Source organism: Enhydra lutris, unplaced genomic scaffold (assembly GCF_002288905.1).
Source record: "Enhydra lutris kenyoni isolate GAN:26980312 unplaced genomic scaffold, ASM228890v2 scaffoldscaffold92, whole genome shotgun sequence".
NCBI lineage: Eukaryota > Metazoa > Chordata > Mammalia > Carnivora > Mustelidae > Enhydra > Enhydra lutris.
Genome location: NW_019154176.1, coordinates 892,202 through 908,082, shown reverse-complemented (window position 1 = coordinate 908,082; position 15,881 = coordinate 892,202). Strand labels below are relative to the sequence as shown.

Sequence of the window (15,881 nt, the reverse complement as noted above, 5' to 3'; positions counted from 1 at the left end):
TACGCACGCGTACCCGCGCATTGCCTGCCGGGAGTTGTAGTTTCAGTGCGGCGGGCCCAGGAAGTCCAGTGGCTGCGCTCCGGTGCCGCGGCGCCTGAGGGCCAAGGCGGAAGTGAGGCGGCCACACCGGGGGTCGAGGGCGCAGGGTCAGCGGTCGCGGGGAGCTCGCAAGGGGCGCGGGGCTCAGGAAGTGCGCGTGCGCGGTAATAGGCCCCGGGGGAGGAAGCAGGGCAAGGCCAGGCGAGGTGGCCAGTGGCCTGGGCATCCAGCCTGGAAGATGCACAAGAGGAAGGGACCCCCGGGACCCCGAGGCCGAGGTGCCGCCGCCGCCCGCCAGGTGAGTTTGTACCCCACGGCCTCGCCTAGGGAACCCTACTCAGCCCTATCACAGGTTCAGGGGAGGGCCCCACCCCCCCAGGGAAACCCGATCACCACCCGCAGGTAAGCCCCGGTCCCCGCCCTCCAGATGAGGTTCTGCCCCCAGAGTGCGGCCTTCTGGCCCCGGCTCCCCAGCTTCTCAGCTCTTGGCGCCCCGCCCTGGGCTCAGGGCCACCTGTTGCCGCAGCCTCTCCAGTTTGGGAGGGGAAGGCCTCGGACCTGGGATAAGGATAGTTCCTGCACTCCTGGCCCGAACACGCACGGAACCTCCCATCGGCCAGGCCAGATCAGACTCATTTTATCCCCACTGTACAGATGAGGACACTGAGGCCCAGAGAGGTGAAGACAGCTTCCCAAGGTCATAGGGATTAACAGCTTGGCCAGAGCTAAGTGCAAATCCAGAGCTGCTGCCATGAGCCCATGGGACTATGTCTGGCTCTCCTTTCCCTCCTCCATCTCCTCTACCTCAGGCACCTGGACAGTTTGTTTTTTCTCAGCTTTGATGGAAGAAGCCCAGGCCACAGCTTAGTGCTGGGGTATTAGAGTCTGGCCAGCCTGGAGTTCCCTGCTGGCCTTTGTACGTTGGACACTTGGCTTCACAGCTCTTATGCCTCAGATTCCTCATCTATAAAATGGAGGCCCTAACAGTCCCTATGTCACAGGACAGGTGTGAAAATTCATTGAAATAGTTTATGGAAAGTGCTAGAACATAACACTCAGTAAGTGTATCTTCGTTATTATTCTTAAAAGGAACGATACGTAATTGCCCATTTTGACCCACAGAAAAGGCAATTTTGTATAGTTCAACATAATATTATCACATCAAGATTGGTCATGAACCAGGATGGGATAGCTTCCCTTGTCCCAGGTCCAATATCCAATGAAAACCCCACTCTCAACTTCTTTGTTGTTGTCCGGGCTTCTATTTGCTCTTGCATCCTTCCTGCATGGCCCCCTCTGCTGAGTATGCTGGAAGGAAAAGCCCAGGTGTGGAGAGTGGCTTTGCTTTGGGCAGGGTGTGGGGCCTGCTTTTCCCACTGAACTTGGTCAGCAGCATATCATGGGCGTGGGCTCAGAGCAGGAAGCAGGGTCTCTGCCTGCCCTTTGCCCCGTGTTGATCTGTGCCAGAGGGCCTGGCCCATCTTGGGACACCTGTTGCATTCTGAGCTTGTTCCGGCCTCCTGGCACTCCCCAGGGAAAATGACTTTCCCCAGGAGGTCTGGGTTTCCTTCCTCCTGAGGGAACTCTGGGTCCATCCTGGCTGCCTCCGAGGTCTGATTGGACCCTTGCTGTTCCCTCAGCTGGGCCTGCTGGTTGACCTCTCCCCAGACGGCCTGATGATCGCTGAGGATGGAGTTAATGATGAGGAACTCGAGGCCGAGTTCTTGGCCTTGGTTGGGGGCCAGCCCCAAGTCCTGGAGAAGTTCAAAGGCAAAGGTAAGACTCTCAACACACCCCTGAACAGTTTTTGAGCTCCTGCTGTGGGCGGGGCTCAATGCTGGACCCTGGGGAGAAGGAGGAAAGGAAACAGAGAAGGTCTTTGACCTCCTGGAACCCACAGCCTGGGTAAGGGGTGAAGTGATGAACTCTGGACCCAGGGTGAGGGTTCAAATCCCACCTCTGCCACTTACTGGCTCGGTGACTTAATAAGTCCTAACATCTCTGTGGGCCTCAGTTTCCCCATCTGTAAAATGGGAATAATGACTGCACTTAATCACGGGAGTTACTCTTCTAGTGTTCATAAAGCACTTCACAGAGGGTCTAGCATTTCCTCCAGCTTGCTGTCCCATGATCAGGGCTGGGATGAGGGAAGCACAGAGCGGTGGGAGAGACCTGTGAGCTGGGTCCAGATGCCCTCAAGAAGCACTCACAGTAAGGAGGGCCAGGTGAAGAGCTGGGAAGCGCTTTTGGGAGAGGCCACAGCCCCTGCAAAGCCCCCTAGGGGAGGTGGCAGAGGGCAGAAACTCTGTAGTGGACAGAGGGGCTGGAGCTCCGAGGGCAAACGGAATCTTGATACTTTACCAGTAATTCAGTCAGTCCTCATTATTGATGGATTCCATATTTGTGAATTTTCCCAATGGGCTCAACTTTATTTGTAACACCCAAATCAATGCTTGCGGAGCTTTTGTACTTACTGGCAGGTGTGCGCCGAGCTGCCAGAAGTTGGAGTCGCTCAGCACAGATGCTCCCAGCTGAGGCAGAGCACGGTGACACTTTATTCTGCCTTGTCCCTGGATGGGCTGTGAACAAGGCTCCTTTCCACAGTCTGTGTCAGACTGCCTTTTTTTTTTTTCCTCCTCATTGTGGTGCTTTTTGTTGGTGGTTTTGCTCTTCAAAGTGGCTCCCGAGTGTAGGGCTTAGTGCTGTCTCGTGTCTCTAAGAGCAAGAAGGCTGTGAAGTGTCTTTTGGAGGAAAGATGTAGCAGATGAGCTTTATTCAGACGTGAGTTACAGGGCCGCTGTTGGCCTTGAGTTCAATGTTCACAAATCAACAATCTGTTTTTAAAAAGGTATCATTAGATAGAAACACACATCAAGTGAGGTTACGTATTGACTGGTTGACAAAAATGTTGTGCCCAGAGACTCATGGGACCTGAAACTTCTATCTCCTTTAAGGGGCAGTGGTCCAGTGTTCAAGGAGTGGGCGTTTACAGCAGTTTCATAGAACGTAACTAAGGCAGTTAATGAGAATAACTCAAGTAACAAAATGCTGACCACATGCTGCTCTGGAGTTTCCTCTATCTTTACTTCCCACCAAGCACCTGTGAGGGAGAAACTCTTGTCCTCATCCAATAGATGGGAAGACTGAGTCCCAGGCAGGGCAAGTGACTTGCCCAGGGCTCCAGAGCGAGAGAGCTGTGGAGCCAGGGTGCCGAGGCGGGCTTGATCAGGAAGAGACGAGACGAGACGAGACGAGGCGGGCGGGCTTTGCGGGGATCGGGATCGTACCTGGTGGGCCCGAGGACCGTGGTGGGGTGCCCGTGGGAGGGCTGGGAGGGGGACACGCTGCCCTGTTCTTTGGGGCCATGGGTCACTGGGATGGGAGGCTGGGGACTCTTGAAGGATCCCAGTCCAGCTGGGGCCTCTCCCTGCCGCCAGGCCCCCTGCCCATGGAGGCCATTGAGAAGATGGCCAGCCTGTGCATGAGAGACCCGGATGAGGGTGAGGATGAGGGTACAGACGAGGAGGATGTGGAGGCTGACGATGACCTGCTGGTGAGCACCCCGGGGCAAGGCAGGGGGCCTCCCATGCTGTCATTGCGCCATCCAGCGGGCCCTCAAGCTCGGCCCGTGGCCGTGTGCCCCTGCAGGCAGAGCTAAACGAGGTCCTTGGGGAGGAGCAGAAGACTGTGGAGTCCCACCCTCCTGCCACTCAGGTAGAGCCCAGCAACCTGCTCCCCATTGCCCAGAGTTCGAGGCCTTTCCTGGCCCCTCAGCCATGTTACCTTGGGCACGTGACATGACACCTCTGAGACCCAGTTCTCAGCACCAGGAATGGGGATAATGGTTTCCTGGTTGTGGGGGGCAGTTGGGGACAGCTGGGCCAGGGGCAACATGCCTGGTGTGTGTGGAGACACTTGACAAGGGAACTCTTGGGGAGAACTCAGGTGGGGTTGCCACCCAGACCATGCCCCGGTCCCTCCTGCAGCCAAAGGCCACAGCCCCCAGCCCAGGGGTGGAGGCCACCTTGCAGGAGAGGTTGGCCCTCTACCAGACAGCGATCGAAAGCGCTAGGCGAGCTGGAGATGGTGCCAAGATGCGGCGCTACGACCGGGGGCTTAAGGTGAGCCGGCAGGAGACAGGAGGGTGCTGGCACCCTACCACTGCCCATTGCCTCCAGCTCCAGGCTCCTCTAAAACCCGCTTTCACACCTTATCTCAGACACTTGAAAACCTGCTGGCCTCAGTCCGGAAGGGTAACACCATCGATGAAGGGGACATCCCGCCACCTGTGGCAGTGGGGAAGGGCCCGGCAGCCACGCCCTGCCACACTCCGACACCCACCCAGCCGTCATCTGCAAACCAGCCAGTGCCAGAGCCCAGGGTCACAGTAGAAGGCCTTCCTGCCACTGCTCCCACCACATCCATTGGCTTGACTAAGCCCCAGCTTCCTCCAGGTAGGCCAAGGGCGGGGCTGGGCTGACCTGAGATTTGTGGGGGTGGTATTCAGCAGTTGGCCATTTTGTGGGTGTGCTGAGTCATTCATTCATTAAATATTCTTTCATTCATTCATTCATTCATTGGGCATGTGCGAGCAGGGGGAGGGGCAGAGGGAGAGAGAAAATCCCAGCTCTGTGCTGAGCTTCGAGCCCAGCGCCGGGCTTAGTCCCACAGCCCAGAGATCATGACCTGAACTGAAATTAGGAGTCAAAGGCTTAACCAACCGAGCCAGCCAGGCACCCCGATTGTTAGATATTCTGAACACCCCTCCCCTTCCTAGGTCCTCATGCCTCTGGAGTTCACCACCAATACCTTTTTTCTGTGTGTGGTGATATAATAGGTGTAATATAACATTGGCCGTTTTAACCATTTTTCAATGTGCAATTAATTGAGTGGCATGTGGCACACTTGCACAGCGTGGTGCCACCACCACTCTGTCCTTTTCCAAAGAATTTTTGTCACCGCAAACAAGAACTCTGTCCCCATGAAACACTAACTCCCCGTTCTCCCTCCCCCAGCCCCTGGCTCTCCCCATCTGCTCTCTGTCTGTGGATTTGCCTCTCCCAGATTTTTCATGTAAGCAGAACCACATGCTCTTTGTCCTTTTGGGTCCAGCTTCTTTCACTTCGTGTAATGTGGCGGTAGGCATCAGAGCTCTGCTCTTTTGGAGGGCTACTGTTCTCACACAGAGAGTTGTAAGTGGATAATTTCCAAGCCCTCAGCTTGTCTGTCTTCTCTCCTAAAACTCACCTGCTGGAGGTTTTCCAACCTCCCAAGAGGTTTTCCTTCTCTGATTGCCCTCCTCCCACTACGGGAAAGGAGTGCCCGCCCGGTGCCTTCTAGAATATCAACGCAGGCTCTGCCCCAGAGGCAGACACTCCCCAAGTGAACCAAGGAGACACTTAAAACTGGGCTGGCCTGGTTGACAAAGTAAACAGCAGGTCTAAATCTTTCCACAGCCAGACTAGTTTCTAAGCCGTTGTTCTGGCAAAGGTCAAGGAGGATTGTTGGACATTATCACCTGAACTTCGCCGCTGAAATCACCAAAACATTTTTCACGATGGGGTTTAGGCACATGGCTTGGCAGGGATTCAGGGGATCCCCCGGCAGGGTGATGACAAGACTCCGGCTCTTGCCATCTGTTTGTTGGTGTGAAGCAGGTTTCTTTATGCGTTAAAAAAAGAAAACAGGGAAGTTGGGAAAGAGTAAAACCAGGAAACAGTTCATCAGTAGAGGGTGGGCCCAGCCCGACCGTGCCAGGCAAGAGGTACCTTGCTCACAAAATTTTACTCTTGGCATATAATCCAGAAGCTTGACATACTTAGGCTTTGCTTTCTTGCATGCTAATAATAACAGTGATTGAACCCGGAAGAACGTTTTCTTAACTCAGAGACTTGCAGTGATGTGTTGTAAAACCAGGCAAACGTTAAGGTATTTTTGCTTCAACTTCAACCTACAGACAGCTTTTCCAGCAACTACACCTAAACTGAAAGCTGTAGGTGCGGTTGTCCGTCTGAGAAGGTACAACGCATGCAGCTTTCCAGGGTTTTCTAGGATTTGTGGACCCTGGGTGGTGTATCTATTACACTTTGTCTTTTTCATACCAAAAGTTGCACGGATTACTTTCAGTTTAGAGATACTTCCCCTGAAAACCTACTGAACCGTGTTATTTGATCACATTGAAAAGAAGCTTAACTCTTTTGTTTCCTCGCTTGGCCAACGCACTGCAGGGATGGATTTTGGCTGAACAAGTGTATGATAGGGCGGTCCAGAAAAGGCTTCCAAATACCCACATTTACAAATGACCCTTGAACAACACAGCTTTGAACTGAGCGGGTCACTATTTCTTTGATTAACACAGTACAACACTGTATTTCTCTTCCTTGTGGATTTCCTAGTCTCATTTTCTTTAGCTTACTTTTTTATAAGAACGTGGTATATAATGCACATAACATACTAAAGGTGTAGATCTACTGCTTTTATTATGGGTAATGTTTCCGGTCAACGGTAAGCTCTCATGGTGAAATTTTGGGGGGAGTCAAAGGAGATTTTCAGCTGTGTGGCGGGAGGGTGTTGGCACTCTTAACCCCCACATTGTTCAAGGGTCCACTGAATGCCACTGAACTGTCTACTTAGAAAGGGTTAAGATGCTGAATTTCGGGGGCACCTGGTTGGCTCAGTCAGTTAACATCTGCCTTCGGCTCAAGTCATGATCTCAGGGTCCTGGGATCGAGCCCCACATCTGGCTCTCTGCTCAGCAGGGAGCCTGCCTCTCTCTTTCCCTCTGCCTGCTGTTCCCCCTGTTCGTGCTCTCTCTGTGTGTCAAATACATAAATAAAATCTTAAAGAAAAAAAAAGGTGGTGAATTTCATGTGTATTTTGCCACAATTTAAAAAAACAAATAAAGGCAGAGGCTTTAATCCCCTGAGCTACCCAGGCACCCCAGACAAAAACTTTTAGATGCCAACTTAAAAATTCCTGAGGGTACAGAAGTTTTCCAAAATTCTCTGAAGGCCACCAGTCCTGGGCTTGGGTGCCCGCCTTCAGGCTGTGACCTCAGGGAGGCGACATCCCCTCTGAGCCTTGTTCTCACATCCTTAAAATGGACCTCAAGAACAGTCTTTGTTATGAGGATTAACTAGAATTGGTTCAGGGGTGCCTGGATGGCTTAGTTGGTTGAGCATCCAATTCTTGGTTTCAGCTCAGGCCATGATCTCAGGGTCATGAGATCAAGCCCCACAGGGGACTCTGCACTCAGCATGGAGTCTGCTTGTCCTTCTCCCTCCCCCCCTGGCCCTCTCCCCTCTCTCTTCCTAAAATACATAAAATCTTTAAAAAAAAAAGAAGAAGAAGAAGAAGAAGAAGAAGAGAGGCGCCTGGGTGGCTCAGTGGGTTAAAGCCTCTGCCTTTGGCTCAGGTCATAATCCCAGGGTCCTGGGATCAAGCCCCACATTGGGCTCTCTGCTTAGCAGGGAGCCTGCTTCCTCCTCTCTCTCTCTCTCTCTCACTCTGCCTGCCTCTCTGCCTACTTGTGATCTCTGTCTGTCAAATAAATAAATAAAATCTTTAAAAAAAAGAGAGAGAGAGAGAGAAATGATTCATACACTGTCCCCCCTTCCAGGTCCCTGCAGCCCCAGCCCCCTGGCCCAGTTGCAGAGCCGCCAGCGGGAATATAAGTTGGCTGCTCTCCATGCCAAGCAGCAGGGAGATACTGTCACTGCTGCCCGGCACTTCCGTGTGGCTAAGGTGCGTCCAGGCAGGCGGACGGGGTCGGAGGGAGAAGACAGGATGCTCTCGACTTTGCATGGCTGCAAAGAACAGGAACTCTGCAGTCACACAGGCCCAAATTTGGGTCCTGGCTGCTGGTCACTCTGGAGCTGTAGTTTGCTATACCTCTTAAAGCCCCAGTTTACCCTGTCTATGAAATGGGCATAAACATGGGAAGGGGCTTAAACAAGATGGTGCAGAGGAATGGATAGAGCTAGGAGTCCTCAGTCAAACGGTGAGGCCCAGAGGCTCCCCACAGGGTCCTGGCCCCCAGCTGCAGCTTCCTGCCCTGATCTCCTTTTCTCTCTCAGAGCTTCGATGCTGTCTTGGAGGCCCTGAACCGGGGGGAGCCTGTGGACCTGTCCCGCCTGCCACCTCCCCCTGGTGAGAACCCTACCCTGCTCACCCTTCAGGACCTGATGCCGCCACCGTCACCGGTCACCTGGGAACCCCCTCAGGCCACACCAGCCTGGGGTAGGGGGTGCCCAAGCAAGCCCCTCATTGGACTGGACCTCTCTGCCCTCAGACCAGCTGCCCCCAGACCCACCATCACCACCACCACAGCCTCCAACTCCCACCACGGTGCCCTCCACGCCAGGTAGGCTCCTGGGAACCCTGTGTGGTGGGCAGGCCAGGGCAAGACAGTCTCCCTCCTTCCCAAGACTCTGAACCCTGCCCCTCTGCCTCCCGCCACCCCCATCTGCCCCAGAGGTTCCCCCACCTCCGCGGACTCTCCTGGAGGCCCTGGAGCAGCGGATGGAGCGATACCACATGGCTGCAGCCCAGGCCAAGGCCAAAGGAGACCAGCGGAAGGCTCGCATGCATGAGCGCATCGTCAAGGTGTGTGGGGGCCTGGTGGGCAGGTAGGCAGCCCCCGGAGACCTCGCCAGGTGGCCCTCATACCGTGTCTGTTGCAGCAATACCAAGACGCTATCCGAGCCCACAAGGCTGGCCGGGCTGTAGATGTGGCTGAGCTGCCGGTGCCCCCAGGTAGGCGCTGCCCCTCCCCCTAGCTCTCTGGTCTCTGAGGCTTTGCAGCTTCTGTTCCTTCCGATGGTACCTTCCAGGGAGCGCTCTGCTACACATTCAGGAATTCTTGTTAGACAGTTGGTAGCTTAAAGTTGGGTCCCAATAGGAGTGTTTATACCATGGAAATGGGCAGACACTAAAAACCAGGGGCGTTTATTTGGAGAACCGTTCATCAGCCCGCCGCCATCTGATCCCTCCATTTCTTCTTTGTTCAACTCACTCTCTCCTAGTCATCAACTCTCAGCTTTACACATACCTACTCAGGCTCCCATCAGCCTCCCAGTGGGTTGGGGGTCTCCTCTGGGTTCTCAGAGCTGCCTGTGTGTCCCCCATGGGAGCAGTTTTCGCTCAGCACCTCGGTGCCCTGGGAATCCCTCCAGGCCTGTGATCACTTCTTGTGCCCAGTAACCCACCTCATCTGGTGCTTGCTTTTTGGAGTCTGGTCGAGGCCCAGGGTCAGGTGAGAGGCACCAAGAGGCAGGAGGGAGATTGGAATGGTCTGGTGTCTCCACAGAACCAGCAGGAGCTCCTTCCTGCATTCAGAGTATATCCAAAGCCCTGAAGCTCCTTAGGAGGGGAAGGAACTCAGGTCTCCCCCAGAGTGGCATGGGTCTCTCCCTCCTGACTGGGCCCTGACTGGCCGCCCAGGCTTTCCCCCCATCCAGGGCCTGGAGGCCACTGAGCCCACCCAACAGAGCCTGGTGGGGGTCCTGGAAACTGCCATGAAGCTGGCCAACCAGGATGAAGGCCCAGAGGATGAAGAGGATGAAGAACCTAGGAAGGTGTGTATGAGCGGCTGGGGTCTTAGGGTGAGGCAGTAGGGTGACAGCAAAGCAAAATCCTGACATTGGGGAAGAACGGACTTATCCTCACCCTGCTTCTTCCCAGCTTTGAGGCCATGGCAAGTCATTTTGCTCTCTGATCCTGTCTCGTCATCTGTAAAGTAGGCGCAGCGGCAGTCTCTGTCTCCCAGTCCTGTTGCAAAGATTCAGCGAGAAGGGGACCATAGGTTGTGTTCAGTGCTGAGGAAACAGAAACTAAGACAGCCCCTGTTGTCAGCATCAGGCCCTGACCCTTAGAGGAGTGGAAGGACCGCAGGCACTGGGAGAGCCCTGACTTCCTCTCCATCCCTCAGCAGCCCACCAGCCCTCCGGCCCCCGCAGCCCAGCCCAAGGCCCCACCCTCAAGGGCAACCCCGTCAGGCTCCACCGCAGCAGCCAAAACAGCCCCCAAGGGCACATCCACCAGAGGTAGGTCCGTCCTCCCCTCCCTGGCTGCCCATTGCCTGGCCATGGGCTGGGCAGTAGCCACTGACACCCCCATACCCACAGCCCAGCAGCAGCTGGCCTTCCTGGAGGGCCGCAAGAAGCAGCTCCTGCAGGCCGCGCTGCGAGCCAAGCAGAGGAATGACGTGGAGGGGGCCAAAATGCACCTGCGCCAGGCCAAGGGGCTGGAGCCCATGCTGGAGGCCTCACGCAATGGGCTGCCTGTGGACATCGCCAAGGTGAACTCTCTAGACCTGCTGGAGGGGTTCTGGCCACTTAGCCATGTGACTGGGAGTAATATTAGGGCCCAGGCGAAGCTGCCGTAACAAATAGGTCCCCCGAAGATGGCGGCTGAAAGAAGACAGACATATTTCTTGCACGTACCGCTCGGGGCAGTCTGGGCTCTGAAAGACAAAGCCCCTCCAGGGCCCATGTCTTGTTGTGCTGCTGCACCCTAGGGGGTCACCTCTGTCTACCTGGTGAGAGTGGGTTGATGCCCTGTCTGCATTTAGTCCGTGGGAAGCAGAAAAAGAAAGGGCAAGACAAGCAGTTTCCTTTAAAGGCAGTGACATGGTGTACGATCATTTCTGCTCACCTTGCACTGGCAGAGCTGAATCACATGGCTGTACCTAGCTGCAAGGGATGCTGGGACATGTAGTCTCTTGGCTGGTGCCTAGCCAGAATGCCATTACTAGGGGAGACAGGGTAAGGATCACATCTGGGGAAGACAGTTGACAGGTGCTGCCACTCTGGGAGGGACCATCCACTTGTCTCTTTGCACCACTTTTCACCTTCGGGAAGAAGAAAAGACTAGGGCGGGGGCAAAACAGTGGTCCAGGAAGGCCTTTCCAAGCAGGGTTGACATTTCCATGGGTGGGCCAGTTTGTTGCTAACCAACAGGCCCTTCCCCACGAGCCTTGTCTTCCCCAGGTGCCACCCGCCCCCGTCAACAAGGATGACTTCTCTCTGGTCCAGCGGCCCGGCCCAGGCCTGTCTCAGGAGTCTGTCTGCCGCTACGGCGAACTCACCAAGCTCATAAGGCAGCAGCACGAGGTGAGGCGGGCCCCTGGCCCAGCTCAGCAGGCCTCACTCAGGGTCATGGCCCCCAACCCTCCCCTTACTGTCCCCTCCTCTTCAGATGTGTCTCAACCACTCTAACCAGTTCACCCACCTGGGCAACATCGCCGAAACCAGCAAGTAAGTGCCCCTGTCCCCACCTCTGCCACACATTTGCATCCCCAGCCCACCCTTGGGACTAGGGACCTGAATAGGGCTCTCTCGGTGGCAGATTTGAGAAGCTGGCAGAGGACTGTAAACGGAGCATGGAGATTCTGAAGCAGGCATTCGCCCGGGGTCTCCCCACGCCCACTGCCCGCTTTGAGCAGAGAACCTTCAGCGTCATCAAGTAAGGCCCTGATGCCCCTTGGCACAGATGTCCCTTTGGAGAGGGGTTTGCCTTCCCCAGAAGCCAGCAGAAGGCTTGACTCTGGGGGAGAGTTTGATTGGGTGTGAAAGCATGGTATATGCAAGGGTCCTGAGGCAGCTATGAGGTGCAAGTGAAGGATGGTGATGGGATGTTGACAGTGACACATTGGGAACTGGGGAAGATCTAGTGAGTGCAGACATGGGCCTTGTTCCAAGGCCTGGGCGAGCCCTCGAAGTGATTATTGGTCCTGCTCCTTTCAAGCCTTCCCACACCCTGGGGATTGGGGTCATTTTTCCCATTTATAGGTGAGGTTAGGTGCAGCCACTGCAATAATGTAAGACAAGTCACACCCCTCACCCCGGCTCCCCATCAACTCATCTCCATCCACTGTCCCCATTTTGCTTGCCTTCTGCCACACAGGCCTCTTTTTGGTCCTTCAGATGGACCAACCCTATTCCTACTCAGGGCCTTTGCACTGGCTGTTTCCTCTTCCTAGACCCTCTTCCCTGGGTCTCCATGTAGCAGTACCTCCCCGGCATCCAGAATCACCTGTGATGTCACCTCCCCCAAGAGGCCCTCCTTGACTGCTCTGTGTACGGCAGCCCCTCCCGAGTGCACTCCACCTTCTCCCCTATTTTAATTCTCTGCAGTGTTGCTGTTTCTCTATTTATGTATTCGTTGGTCCTCTGTTCACTGAGCTAGCTTGGGCTCCATGAGCACAGGGATGGGGTCTGTCTCACTTTCTGCCATATCCCCAGCAGCGAGGACACTGGCAGACACATAGTAGGGGCTCCAGAAACATTGCTAAAGGAAGGGAAGGTCCCCCAGCAGCTAGGGCACTCACTGGGTGGTACATGGTAGATGCTCAAGAAATGTCAAGTGAAGTGAATCAAGACCACTGCACGGCGGCTGGGGCACTGGATGATGAATATCAGGGACCCCAGAAATGTTAAATGAAGGGAAGCTCCCCCGACAGTGAGGCCACCAGCTGGCACAAAGTGGGCCAGATGGATCCGTGCAGACTGAAGAAAGGTCTCAAACATAAGTCACTGGCCGAATGGGACAAAGAACTTCATTCTGTCTGATTTTAAAACTGAAGCCCACAAAGACCAGCAGGGGGTTGTTCTCTGGCCCCGCCGAGGGAAGAGAAGGTGGGCAGGCAGTGGGGCTGAGGTGCTTCTGTCTCTCCACCTGCCCTCCCGGAAGGATCTTCCCTGACCTCAGCAGCAACGACATGCTCCTGTTCATCGTGAAGGGGACCAACTTGCCCACACCCCCAGGTGAGGGGCAGCAGGCTGGCGTCAGGGCTGTGGGACTGCCCCTCTGCCCAGTTCTGACCCTTGTCTGCCCACAGGACTGTCTCCCAGCGACCTGGATGTCTTTGTTCGGTTTGACTTCCCCTATCCCAATGTGGTACGTGGAGAGCCCAGGAGGAACGGACTCACACCTCATCGGGCAGGGAATGGGTGGGCAGGGATCTGGGGGAGGCCCCAGCCTCCCTAAGCTTTCCTGCCTCCTGTTTGGCTGCAGGAAGAAGCTCAGAAAGACAAGACCAGTGTGATTAAGAACACGGACTCCCCCGGTGAGCTGAGCGGAGGCTGAACGGAGGCGGGAGGCACCCCAGCCCCTTGCCGCGAGAACATGAGACCATAGCCTGACCCCTCCCTCTCTCTTCTTCGCCCACCCTGTCCTCAACCCCTGCGCAGAGTTCAAGGAGCAGTTTAAGCTCTGCATCAGTCGCAGCCACCGTGGCTTCCGAAGGGCCATCCAGACCAAAGGCATCAAATTCGAAGTGGTCCACAAGGGGTGAGCTGGGGGTGCAGGTGCTGGGTGCACTCGGGGGGGTGGGAGGAGCTGCCCTGGGCCAACCATCCTGTCCCCGTCACACATGCAGGGGGCTGTTCAAGACTGACCGGGTGCTGGGCACGGCCCAGCTCAAGCTGGATGCCCTGGAGACCACATGCGAGGTCCGGGAGATACTGGAGGTGAGACGTGGACATCTGTCTGCAGGCTCTGGTGTGGCTCTGTTACGTTTAACATGACTCAGATTCCTCCTGCAGGCCCAGGGCCTCCCAAGGGTCACCTCTGGTGACCCGCTTCTCCCCCGGTGGTACGGGGGGACAGTTCCCAGACCTCCCTACTACCCAGCTCTAAATATTCCCAGCACCCTGCTCCATTTTGACCAGTTCGTATCTCAGCATACCCAGGGGCTCATATTTTAGAAATCACGCTGGTCCCCCCCTGATCCCAACCCTGGGCCTCCAGCCACTGCCTACTTCTTAGGAGTCTCCCCTCATTTCCACGCAGGTCCTGGATGGTCGCAGGCCCACGGGGGGGCGGTTGGAGGTGATGGTCCGAATTCGGGAGCCGCTGACGGCCCAGCAGTTGGAGACCACAACTGAGAGGTGGCTGGTCGTCGACCCCGTGCCAGCAGCTGTGCCCACAGTGAGACTTCTGCCCATCAGCAACCCCAGGGAGGGAGGCTTGGTTCAAGAGGACAGGGCCAACAATCACAACACTGGTTCTGTCCATTGAAGCAGGTTGCTGGGCCCAAAGGCAAGGCCCCTCCCGTGCCTGCCCCTGCGAGGGAACCAGGGAACAGGTAGGTGGCTGGGTCAAGCCATCCAGGAGAGAAGCCCCTTCCTCCCATCTTAGCCCCTCCTGGTCAATTTCCCACTGGGCACAAATTGTAGTATGTCTCTCCTGTGTTCCAAAACGTGTCCTGCCCCACTCTCCTGCCCGGCTCTGACTCCTTTGGCTCCCAACTTAACTATGGCCTCCTCTAGGAAGCCTTCCCTGATCACCCAGCATTGCAGTCGCCTGAGTGAACAGCCATCATCCCCACTAGGCTGCGGGCTTAGCAACAGCAGGGTGGGCCTGGCTTGTCTCCTGCTGTTCTCCAGTGCCCAGTGTGTCTGACAAATTCATGGGGTCAGGGCTGGGGGGTTCCTTGCTGCGCCTCACCCTTCCCCAACTCCATAGAACCGCACGGCCCCTGCATAGCCTCAGCGTGTTGGCCTTTGACCAAGAGCGTCTAGAGCGGAAGGTGGGTGCCTGCTGCGGTGGGGCAGGATTGGGGGTTTGGTAGGCCCCCAGGGTGGGGCCATCACAGTGCCCTGCTTTGCATCCCCCAGATCCTGGCCCTCAGGCAGGCGCGGCGGCCGGTGCCCCCGGAAGTAGCCCAGCAGTACCAGGACATCGTGCAACGCAGCCAGTGGCAGAGGGCACAGCTGGAGCAGGGGGGGCCCGGGCATCCGGAGGGGTAGGGTCTCAGGGAGGGATGCATGGGGGAGGGCGGGGCAGCCATCCCCATCCTGACCCGGTTCCCCCCCACCCCCGCAGAGTATGCGGCCCAGCTAGAGCGTCAGCTGCAGTTCTACACAGAGGCCGCCCGGCGCCTGGGCAATGACGGCAGCAGGGTGAGCTGGGCGAGGGCCAGGCAGGTCTGGGGTGGGGGGGTGGCGGGAACAGGGCTGCTGGAGGCGACAGTGGCCCACTGACCACCTCTTGGCCTCCAGGAGGCTGCAAAGGAGGCACTGTACAGGCGGAACCTGGTAGAGAGTGAGGTGAGTGGCCGGGGTGTGGGGGGTGGTGTGTGTGTGGCTGTGGCTGTGAGCAACCCCTGACCCCTGTGTCCTCTCCCGCAGCTGCAGCGGCTCCACAGGTGAGGGGCCAACCAGGCAGGCGGCCCCTGGAGAGTGGGGAGCAGGCCCAAGGCCCTGGCCCTGGGAAGAGCGGACAAAACCACAGCCAAGGACCAGACAAGCAGACAATCAGCGGACAGTCAGCTCCAGATGGACACACCCCCGCACTGGGTTCCCCCAGCCAGGCTGCAGCTCCCTGGCAGGGGGCGCTGGGGATGGCACTGCCAGCCGGCTCATGCCTCTAACCCAGGCCCGGCTGGGTGGGTCCTGGACAGTCCTGTTTGCACAGCCTGGGGCGTCGGGCCCCTGGCCTGCCCCGGAGGTGGGGGGAGGCAGCTAGGACCAAGCCCCGAGGGCCCTGCAAGCACTTTACTTCCTGTCCCTCCCCAGCCTTAACCCTGAAGCCCACCCACACCCCAAAGAAGCCACTGAGGTCAGCCAGAGCCCAGCTGGCTCCCCAGGGCTGACACAGGGAATAAACAGCCAGGGCCACGCCTGGCTCACTCTGTCCTATCTTTGTTTCTTGCTCCCATCCTCTGTGACTAGCTGGGGCCCCCCCACAATCACCCCTGGGCTTGATGGCAACGTGTCTGCAAGAGGGGCAGGCTGTGGGGGGGGAGTGTGCCCGTGAAGGATGTGTCCACTTTGCACACTTGGTACAGGGACACGTGAGGGCCTGTGGCCTGCCTCGAGGTGTCTGCCATGCCATGTGTT

The 15,881-nt window shown here is 56.6% G+C and overlaps 1 protein-coding gene across 1 annotated transcript; it reads left to right on the top strand.

Moving 5' to 3' along the window:
- Positions 1–109: 109 nt before the first annotated feature.
- Positions 110–15,680, top strand: LOC111162455 (coiled-coil and C2 domain containing 1A). The gene is given in 30 exon segments (XM_022526886.1): positions 110–337; positions 1,680–1,815; positions 3,477–3,592; positions 3,688–3,753; positions 4,026–4,160; positions 4,259–4,493; positions 7,658–7,782; positions 8,115–8,187; positions 8,330–8,401; positions 8,513–8,643; positions 8,721–8,793; positions 9,481–9,614; positions 9,971–10,082; positions 10,164–10,336; positions 11,028–11,150; positions 11,236–11,294; positions 11,386–11,502; positions 12,730–12,803; positions 12,878–12,936; positions 13,054–13,105; positions 13,230–13,329; positions 13,418–13,508; positions 13,831–13,968; positions 14,061–14,125; positions 14,506–14,569; positions 14,658–14,762; positions 14,764–14,785; positions 14,866–14,942; positions 15,042–15,089; positions 15,171–15,680. Coding segments are annotated over 30 exon segments (2,856 nt in total). The 5' UTR covers positions 110–277; the 3' UTR covers positions 15,192–15,680.
- Positions 15,681–15,881: the final 201 nt, after the last annotated feature.